Source organism: Micromesistius poutassou, assembly GCF_964030765.1.
Source record: "Micromesistius poutassou genome assembly, chromosome: 8".
In the NCBI taxonomy this organism is placed as follows: Eukaryota; Metazoa; Chordata; class Actinopteri; order Gadiformes; family Gadidae; genus Micromesistius; species Micromesistius poutassou.
The window spans coordinates 11,858,023-11,868,422 of NC_140278.1; the positions used below are offsets into that span (position 1 = coordinate 11,858,023).

Consider the following 10,400-nt stretch of genomic DNA (forward strand, 5'->3'; position numbering starts at 1 on the left):
GGAGAGGGGAGAGGGGAAAGGAAGAGGGGGGAGGGGAGAGGAAGAGAGGGAAAAAGAGAGATTGAGATAGAGAGACAGCCAAGGAGAGCCGAGGAGAATGTTCAAGTTCAAGTATTTGATTGTGAGGTACACAGAGAATCACAGGATTAAATGGAAAAGCTTAAGACAAGGCAAGTCACCGGTGACCTACAGAATCAAACTAGCCTAAAGCTATCCCTATAGCCGGTAAGCCCCAAGCAACATGATCAAATTGAGCTTCCTTAAGACCTGCAATGCGCGAAAACAATATACAATAACATCCATATCCACCACATGGAATATAGAAAAACAGAAAAATATGAATGTATTTATATCTAATAAAATTATACTAATACCCCACAGGCAACAGACAGACTTTGACTATGGATGAACAGATGGAATGATGTCATGAACTTAGAAGGGTTCAGAAGATACAGAGTAGGCGTTGTGAGATGTACAAGCAGAGGAGATGTGGGAAAAAGGACGGATCAAGGAGATTTGAAAGAGAGACAGGAGAGGAGAAGGACACAGGGGACAAGGGCGCAGGAAACGGCTAGAGGAGAGGGGAAAGGTGGACAGAAAGCGGATAGGAAGTAAACCGAAAGTAAATGGGGGGGGGGGGGGGGGGAAGGCAGGTGATAAAGAAGGACGAAGGTGGATGAGAGGAGAAACAAAAGGGAGGCAGGAGCTCGGGTAAAAGAAAGGTGAGGAAAAGAGCGATGGGGAGAAGTGAAAGTCGGAGGGAGCTAAAGCGATAAGACCAATGTGTGTCCTGGTGAAGACGAAGAAAGGACGGAGAGGAAGGAGCAAGTCAATAAGAGGGTGGGAGGATGAGGTATAGGGACGGGAGAAAAGGGAGAGAAATGTTCTTTTAATGCGCTTTGGAGCGGGGTGTCAGCTGGGCGAGGCGGAGAAGTACAAAAGCACTGCGTTGGCAGCGGAGGAGGGGAGACGAACCGAGAGAGAGAGAGCGGGAGAGGGAGATTGTTTGCAAAGCCATCGGGGAGCAGGAGCAAGATTAGGGGTTGAAAGAGTGAGGAGGCCCTTGAAGGAAAGGTAGAACGCTCGCAGAACAATAAAGGATGTGAGGTTAATCTACTGCGCAGCTCCCATCCCTTTTAAACTTTCTGGGGAACGTTTTGGCGCGATGCTAACTCTGAGGCTTGTTTAATCCCCCCCCCTCTCTGCTCCTCCTTCTTCTCCAGGCTTCACGCTGTTAGCCTTTGATCTGCCGAGCTCCGCCCCCCACGACCTCCAGCCCCGCCCCGTCCTGTCAATAATGCAATGCTTCGGCTGGGACGACATGCTGCACCCGCTGCTGGTGACCCGCTACCTCCCCCACCTCCTCCAGAACAGGTACTCCCTCGACTCAAAGCGCAGTGTTCAAGGCACCATACGGAGCACTCACACACACACACACACACCCATGTTCCCTTTGGAACCACTTCCCTGGGACCACTGTCCACTCCTTATCTCCAATCCCCGTCCTTTTCCAGTGAGCTGGTGTCAGCGATGGGCTGTAGTACCGGTCCCAGTGCCGCGGTGCCCGGCTCTGCCCAGGCCCTGTGTGTGAGGGCCTGGTTCCGCTGTGTTCTGCAGCAGCACCTCCACAGGAACCCTGACGGTTCCGACAGCAGAGCGGGTAAGGTAGTGCTCTCCAGGCTACAGAGCCGCGGTTTGGCACTGAGAACACGTTCTGGGTTGACCTGAGGGCTACTCTGGAGTTGCAGCACTTAAGATAAACCCTGCTCTTTCAGTGTTTCACATACATAGACCAATGTGTGGCGCAGCGCCACAGATTCAACAATGAGCGCCACGAATTGATTCCGCTTTTTTCTTTTCTTTTTTTTGACGCAATTTTTAAGTATAAATATCATTCCATTCATTCATCTCCGCGTAGCACTCTTTTTCCCTGTCACTCTCGTTCACACAGACAGACAGACAGACAGACAGACGCACACAGACAAGCGCGCATACATGCCAGTGGTGCGCGGGTACGGATACACTTATAAGAGAACCGCACTCACCCAACGTTTTCAACCAACTCGGACCACAAGTATTAATATTAAAATAATGTACCCAACCTGCTTCCCGACCCACATCCCTGAGTCATATGCATTTATGCATTTATATAGTGTTACAAGGTTAATGCATAGCAATTTAACGTGCATTAGCCCATTTTATCCTGTTTTAGCATTCATGCAAAAGTTAATAATAGCTTTCAACATTCACAATAAATAATGATTTCCCACATACATAATGTTGTTTGAGCAGTTACTTACGGGGATACCTAATTTATGCTATCTCCCAAGCATAAAGTCAGAATATTTTAAGAAACATCTTTATTAACGGACATTTAACATTCTACAAATTGAAACCTTTGTTCACCAGGTCAACAAATAGCTTAACATAGGATACCTATTCGAAATAAAATGGTGACCTAAATCAGAGAAACAGTTACTGTAGGCCTACCTGGTCTAGGAAAAAAGAAAGGAAGTTTTCTCTACGTTGGCACCTGGAAAGCTCGTGCTGCATCTTTGCGCAAGTCTATCAGCCAATGATGTCTTTGTCTTTCATATGATATAGCCTAGTCTATAAATTACGAAAGTGTCTGCGGTATCTTTATTTTAACCGACCCGACCCGAATATCATTAAAATATTTTTTGGTGACTAGCAACCTCTCAATTTGGATCAACCCGCGTATCACTGAATACCCATAGTAGCGGGTTTTCCTTATTTTATTTATAATCTTACATTATACCATTTATTTTGTTTTACCAAAAAAGTTAAATACAAGAACAGGTTAATATTGGTTGAGGTAGATCTTGAGTTCAGTATTTGAAATCAAAAACCTCCAGCTTTAGTTGTTTTTTGCAATTCATTCCTTGAATGTCACAGAATCTAAAGATTACCACCAAAATAAGCAAAAATTCAGGTAAAAACTAAACTTTAACATCAATTTTGGTGAGTAATTAACTAACCCTAACCCTAACATGAAACTTAAGACAGGTCTTCCTCCAACATAAAGTCCAGGTATTTGTATGAGCAAACTATTCTACTGGCCTGCCCTGTAATGTATGGAGTTGGGGCAAGGAATGAAACCAGGCAGGGCTCTGGTAAAATGTTACCAGATTTAAGATTAATTAAGATTGAATTGAATAATTTCAAATGCTTCTTGTAGCTTTAAAATTGTCTCAGCAGGTGACAATAGAGAAGCATACAGGTGTTTATTTATCATGGCAGCTTCAGAAAGTGTGTGTTTGAACGCCGCCCGCTGCACACACTCTGCATACACCCCGACCGACTCCACCCACTGCCACGGCACCGTGACACTCGATTCCCCCACCGGCGCCAGGGGGGCACCACACATTGCTGCCTGGTCTGTGGGAAACACTGTCTTTATTTTAATATTATTGAAATATTATGTGATTATCTAATAACCTGTACCAGGCAAGAGACACGCAATGATTTTATAATATTGTGTCTCTGAAACAGAAGTAGACTCATATTGTAGCATCCTGATAAAGCGTTCCATTAGCCAAGTTTACTACATTCATGTTCAGTTCACAGATTTCATTCATTCATGCTTTGCTTTTAATTATAAAGATCATTATTTATAAAACACTTTACCAAACGCTACAACGTGCTTTGCAGGCACACACACGTAGAACAAAAATAATTGGGAAAGGACCCAGAAGCATTCAAAGCAAAAATGTAGAACGTCAACATTGAACAGTGCCTTATGATCCGACGACTCAGGCTTAGGAACACTGTACCTGAAGCAGCCTTGTTTGTGCGGTTGTGGTCGACAGGCCGGGCCGTGGAGGAGCAGCTGGCGGAGCTGACGCGGCTGGTGCTGAGGCTGCCTGAAGTGGACGCTCTGCTGCAGAGAGCCGGCCTCCAGCCCCCCGCTGGCCGGCTGGAGCCCAGCCCCGCTCTGGAGCTCTTCATCAAGGTAGCAGCCCTCTGCATGGAGCCCTGCTCCCCCACAGCCACACGGTATGGTCACGGCATTACGGGGCAGGCATTATTATTTTGTTTTATTTATTATAACTTTTTATTTATATTTCCTTTTCGTATTTTATTTATTCAATTGTGTATCCTTTTTATTCATTCATTCATTAATTTGACAGGGACAGTGCACAATTATTACATTACTGTCAACATGCCAGACTTAGCCAAAGAGAATCACTTCATCTGAAGTCTCTGGGCGGGCAGCTAGTTAAAAACAGCTACAATAACACACAGGACACAGAATGACAGGACCTGCACTGTCTGCAAAGACCAACAGAACAACTCATCTTCAAGAAAAATATATAGAACATTTGCAACCAATTCCATTGTTATTATAAGCAAATAAATGGCTTGTATATCACCAATGAATGCATCTATAATTATATTCCGTATTGGTGCACCCCCAACTATTGTTTTTCATCAATCATGATGCTTTCAACATATTGACAGTTATTTCCTGCCATTTTGCCTCAAGTACTGTTGTTTCTTAACAGTAATTCTTCCTCACTTCCGTTAAGGACTTGTCAAATGTGTGTCATCTGTACGGTCTGGCATGGCTACATTATAATGGCACACACCTCAAGTACAACCACTCGGCATCTCCACGCTAACGTCAATATACCGCTATTCGCTTTTTTCCTCCATCCTAATGACATCCAATCAAACTTCCTCTCAACCCTACACCTCCGTCTCTTTCGCCTCTTATGTTATTTTCTTCTCTCTCTCCTGTCCTTCCCGGGTTCTCTGCTTCCTGATTGGCTGTCCCGGCAGGCAGTGGGCCGGGTGTACGGTGGGCTGGAGGTGCTGTCTGAGAAGTCGGCCCTGGTGGGCAGAGCCCTGGAGTACATGGGGGACATCCTGAAGTACATCAAACCCTACCTGGTCAGCAAGAGCCAGGAGGGCATGCAGCTGGCCTACTGGGCCGTCGGTGGGTGACTGAAATTATAATCTCTATTCTGTTCGACTGTTTAAAAAACAATGAGCTAACTATTGTCACTCTCGGCCCGGGGATTTGTGGAAACGGCATGCGAAGGTCATTCGTACATTTGCAACACCAAATCATTCCGATTCATGATGAACTAAAATCCCCATATCCACATCAAGTCCACATCGATGAGGTCAAACGTGTTTAGTCTTTTTATGAATGGTCGTCATGGCATTGCAGGGTAAAAGGGGGACTGAAGAGCATGATGCAAGCGAAAAGGCTTTCCCTCTGCTCTCATTCACCCGTCCTTCCTTCCTGCCCGCCCCACCTGCCCCCCCCCCCCCATGTGATTCAGGCTGCGTGGTGAAGCACTGGAGCCCCCTGCTGGCAACCTCCAGAGCCCAGCAGCTGCTGTTCCGCATCGTGGACGGGATGCTGCTACCTCACAGCCTCCCGCCCCACGACCGAGCCCTGAGGAGCAGCCTGCCGCTCTACCTCCAGGTCGGCAGGCGACCCTTCGTGTACTGAGGGGGATGAAGGGGGCAAATCGTCTTAGACGGAGAGATAAAAGGGTCAAGATAAAGAGAGAGTTATAATTAATGTAATTATAATCCCCTCCATCCCCCTACACATAGTTCCTTAAAGCTGCAATAAGCGGCATGTTTGAGCTTGAAGTGCACTCTAAATTGCACTAACTTTAGGGATACAGGGAACTAGGTTAATTGCTCCGACTCTGCAGCAGCAAAGAGAAATCTCCTGTTAGGTTTTTTTCGGTGAGCCTCGCTTTTTCAGGTTGAGGAGGAGTGTTTTTTTCAAAATGTACACTCGAGCTCGCTTAAAATAGCATACCTTACATATTGTTCCTTTAAAAAAAAAAAAAAATTCTATCAATGCATATCAAATCTTCTATGAGTTTCTATGAAAAAACAAAAAAAAACAAATGAGGATTATTTTTCGTCTTTGCTCTTGATCGCTCTGCTGACTGCTGTCTTCTGATTGGCCGGCAGGGTCTGTCGGTGGCCTCCAGCGTGTCCCAGTCGAAGGGTGTCTACCTGAAGAAGCAGCTCTGCTCCGTCATCAGCCGCTACCTGGACCACTTCCTGCCGGCCACGCCCTCCACCGGTGCCGTGGCCAATCACCCAGTGCTGCTGGGCGCCTGCGAGAGCAGCCCCTCCCCGCGGGGGGCGGCGCTGAGACGGACCACCCTGCAGGTGCTCTGGTAGGTCACAAACTCAGCCAGGACGAGGAAACACTTCCAGGTTTAAACATCCTGTCCGGACAGAGGCATTCTGAGGCCTGAGTGTCTGTAAAGGTTTTTAATCAAAAACCTTTTGTAAAAATACAAATGCTTAAATCCCCCTCTGAAAGCTCCATCGGGCCACTCGCGAAGGCCTTCCTCCTAGAATATAGTGATACAAAGCGGAAGAGAAGGCGTAACTCCGCCCCTTTCTGTTTTGGGTGTCCTGCCCCAGGCTTAGCCCAGAGGTTCTGCTGTAGCATAGCAGGAATGCTGGACTCAAGATGAGGTCAACAGTGGTTGTGTGTATGTGGATCATGGCAAAGCCCTGGCTCAATATGCTCAATACATACAAGACTACGTATACACGGGTTTATAGTTTCAGAAAATAGGTTGTTGAGTCGTTTAGATGCATTGGTTTTGATTTCCAGTCCAGTCAACTCTCAAGATCATCTTTTGAAAAAAAAAAATTGGTGAAGTCCCTTACCGGTCTGAATATTTCAGATGATTGGTTTTAATCTAAAATGGGCAGAATCATGTGTTGTTGGTTGCTGGTGTGTTTCAAAATATGCCCTAGCCCCCCCCCACACACACCTGAATTCCAAATATATGTGGGCGACATTAGGGATATGTAAATGCAAGAATATATTTTACCTTTTGGCCAAATAACATATTGACTTTTTCATCTGGATGTGAGAGTGAGCTCTCTCCTGTGTGCTCCGCAGTGATGGCTTCCTGCAGTTCAAAGGACACGCCCCCCCTCCCCGCCTCACCTCGGTCCTGGCCTTCCTATTGGAGCTCCTGAGACGAAACGGCGACACGGACCCCCAACTGCTCACTGTTCCCCTCCCCTCTCTGCTGCGCTGTGTGATGCTGGTCAATGAGCCTCTGGGTGAGAACGCACACGCACAAATACACACATACATACACACACACACACACATACACACACATATACACACACACACACACACACACATACACACATACACATACATACATACATACATACATACATACATACATACATACATACATACATACATACATACATACATATCGACATGTATAGAAACATGAACAACACGACATGAGTCGCTTTTAGAGATTTAGTGTCCCTCCCACCACACACAGGTCACCTGTTTACTTCTAAATGTACTAAGCTATGCGTGTGTGTGTGTGTGTGTGTGTGTGCATGTTATCCATGGTAATGAGCAGTGACTTTAAGCCTTTCAATTTTTAGAATGATGGAACAACACCAAATGTTGATAAAAAAAAAAATGGAAAGATTAGGCCTACTCTTACCTCGTGAATACTTCAGCGCAACGGTCCAATCACAGCCCTGTGGCGGTCCTGGCTCCCTCCTCATGCAGCCGCTCGTAACGCAACTTTCCCCGGCGCGCCTGGGTTCCGAACGCCCGCAGCACTAATCCAAGTGATTATCGGCAGGCAGATGTCACTTGACACTTTGCGCTTTACTGCGCAAATGACACAGAAGTGGCACATTTTCACAAATCACACATTTCCTTTAGCGGTAATCACAGAAGTAGGTGAAAGCCTGGAGAGCCGGCCTCATAGTGTGTGTGTGTGTGTGTGTGTGTGTGTGTGTGTGTGTGTGTGTGTGTGTGTGTGTGTGTGTGTGTGTGTGTGTGTGTGTGTGTGTGTGTGTGTGACAGTGAGGAAGAGCAGCACAGAGGCCCTTCAGCTGGTGGTGGAGAGATGTGCTGCCGCTTCTTCACCGGAGCCCTGCGGCCAGATGATCAGCGTCCTGCGGTACCCCCACACACACTTAATAATGCTCATAATAATTACATTACAAACGTAGCCACACCTGTAATTACCATCAGCACTGCCCTGCCGGACCTCTCCGTGGCAACCCGGGCGTTGGTAAATATTTGATTAACATTGGTTGATTTATCAATCATTAAGGCACACACTGGATGGTGAAATTGTTGGCCAATTTGAATATAAAACAATTATGTTAAAAAAAACCTGTTGAAAATACAGTTGGAATCTGCAATGTATTATTTTTATAATGAGGCGGTTGCTTGATTAATTGACGACATTTCTGCCCACACACACACACACTGACTGACTGACTGACTGACTGACTGACTGACTGACTTACTTTTGAGTGGAGAGCAGTTGGAGGAATGAAACTAGCAACCCTCCATTTGCCATATATGGATATCTAAGATAAAATTATATATTTTAATGGTATTGAATAATGCAATAATCTAAAGTCGTGTGTGTGTGTGTCACTAGGTCGTTTGTGGAGGAGAACGAGGGGGTCTATGACAGACTGGTGTACAGCGCCCTAGAGACGGTGGCCCTCTTGGACCACCGGGTGGTCCGGGAGCTGGTCCCAGACCTGTCCCTTAGCTTGAGGACCACGGAGCACAAGAGAGGCCAGGGCAGGAATGCAGCCCTCAGGTGTGTGTGTGTGTGTGTGTGTGTGTGTGTGTGTGTGTGTGTGTGTGTGTGTGTGTGTGTGTGTGTGTGTGTGTGTGTGTGTGTGTGTGTGTGTGTGTGTGTGTGTGTGTGTGTGTGTGTGTGAGATCATACATAAACATCCCATGTTGTTAAAAATACACAAATACAGTAGGGCTGCACGTTTATGACAAAAACAATGTTACTTTTATTTCGGGCAGATATTGTGATCGTGAACATGCATTGGGATTAACAGATTATCGATTTTGCTAACCTGGCAACCGCGTCCCATTGCTTGGTGTTATGTATTCTGCGGGAGTGTTTCCTCAACCACACGTGGGACACACAAGACTCTGGCGCCCTTAAAAGCAATGCCTGTGATTCCTTAAGAGTCTTTATAGCTGAGTTGTAACGATTTTCAATTCAATTTTATTGTAACAGCTGTACAAAATCCAATGTATTTCATTGGTTGTTCTTTTCTTTATGCATTTATTGCCATTTTTCACAATTAGCAAAGTAAGTCCGGAGGCCAAAATCGCGATAACGATTAACATGCAATTAATTGTGCAGCCCTTTAACAGCGTTTTAATTAGTTTTGTATAGACAGTTGAGTGTAGGAGGGATGCCCGGGCCTCTCAGGAGGCCTGTGTGTTCCTGAGAGGTGTTGTGCTTGTCGGGTTGACTCCTCTGACCACTCCCTGTGACAGGAGCGCCTACAAGAAGCTGTTGGGTCAGCTGGGGGAGAGCGGTCAAGCGGAGATGGTCAGCCTGGATGAAGACTAACAGCAGGCTGGACACAAACACACACACACACACAAACACATACACACACACACACATATATACGCACACAAACACAGCCAGAACCGGGCCGGGAAAAAGCAGAGTATGACTATGCGTCACAACTCGTTCACAAACATTCAAGCCCTCTCCATCTAGCCTCCTTTAAGAGTCTGGACGATCATGTGTGTGTATATATATATATATATATATACACTGTATATATATACTGTATATATCCTTTATTTTGATATGACAAATATCATGCCGTGGGAGTCTGAGGAATGCATATGTTTACAGAATAACTAAATAGGTCATAAGGAATAAGACAATTGAATGTATGTACTATTTATATTGTAGGAGAAGCTGTGGATAAAGATGTGGGATTTTTTTATCTACAGAATATGAAATGTCAAATAAGTTGTAATAAATACGTTTGCTTTGTTCCTACTCTCACGTCATTTCCCTTGCATGCCGAGTGCGTTGTGTTTGTCCGTATGGCAGCACACATACGTAACGGCGTACACGTTTCTTGTGGTGCTCAACCTTTGTGACTCCAGCCTCCAGATATCTCTCTAATTGGTATTCTGAAACACAGATTCATTGACAGAGGCGGTAGAACGCAATACGTTATAAAATGGCAGAGGGGGAAAAAGAAAAAAGTGATTCCAGAAGAACAGCATTTTATTTATTTCCTTTCATTTTTTTCATTTCTCCTTTTGACTCTCCAAGTCGCTGCGTCTCTCGCAATCGGGCCGCGAGTTGGCACCTAATCACCGCCGGTCTCACTCTCGCCGCATACAATCACACACAGCCATTTTCTGTCATTGCTAGTCATTTTGCAACCTTATCAAACCTCTGCACATTGTGAACGCTCTCTCTCCAACAAGCTGCATTACTTTTGTCCAAGAGTGGTGGACGACGTGGCGTTTTTTTCCAACTGACAAAGAGGTACTAATGCCCTTTTTTTTTTTTTACTTCCCCATGTGCATTTTA

At 45.6% G+C, this 10,400-nt stretch overlaps 1 protein-coding gene across 1 annotated transcript in view; it reads left to right on the forward strand.

The window, feature by feature from the left end:
- Positions 1-9,779, forward strand: part of mms22l (MMS22-like, DNA repair protein) — a 23,795-nt gene extending 14,016 nt beyond the window's left edge. Inside the window, 11 exon segments of the mRNA XM_084472203.1 lie at positions 1,090-1,186; positions 1,190-1,374; positions 1,515-1,660; positions 3,831-3,973; positions 4,804-4,960; positions 5,313-5,458; positions 5,965-6,176; positions 6,920-7,086; positions 7,871-7,967; positions 8,460-8,627; positions 9,332-9,779. Of these exon segments, the coding sequence (XP_084328329.1) occupies positions 1,090-1,186; positions 1,190-1,374; positions 1,515-1,660; positions 3,831-3,973; positions 4,804-4,960; positions 5,313-5,458; positions 5,965-6,176; positions 6,920-7,086; positions 7,871-7,967; positions 8,460-8,627; positions 9,332-9,407 (1,594 nt within the window). The 3' untranslated portion in view covers positions 9,408-9,779.
- Positions 9,780-10,400: the final 621 nt, after the last annotated feature.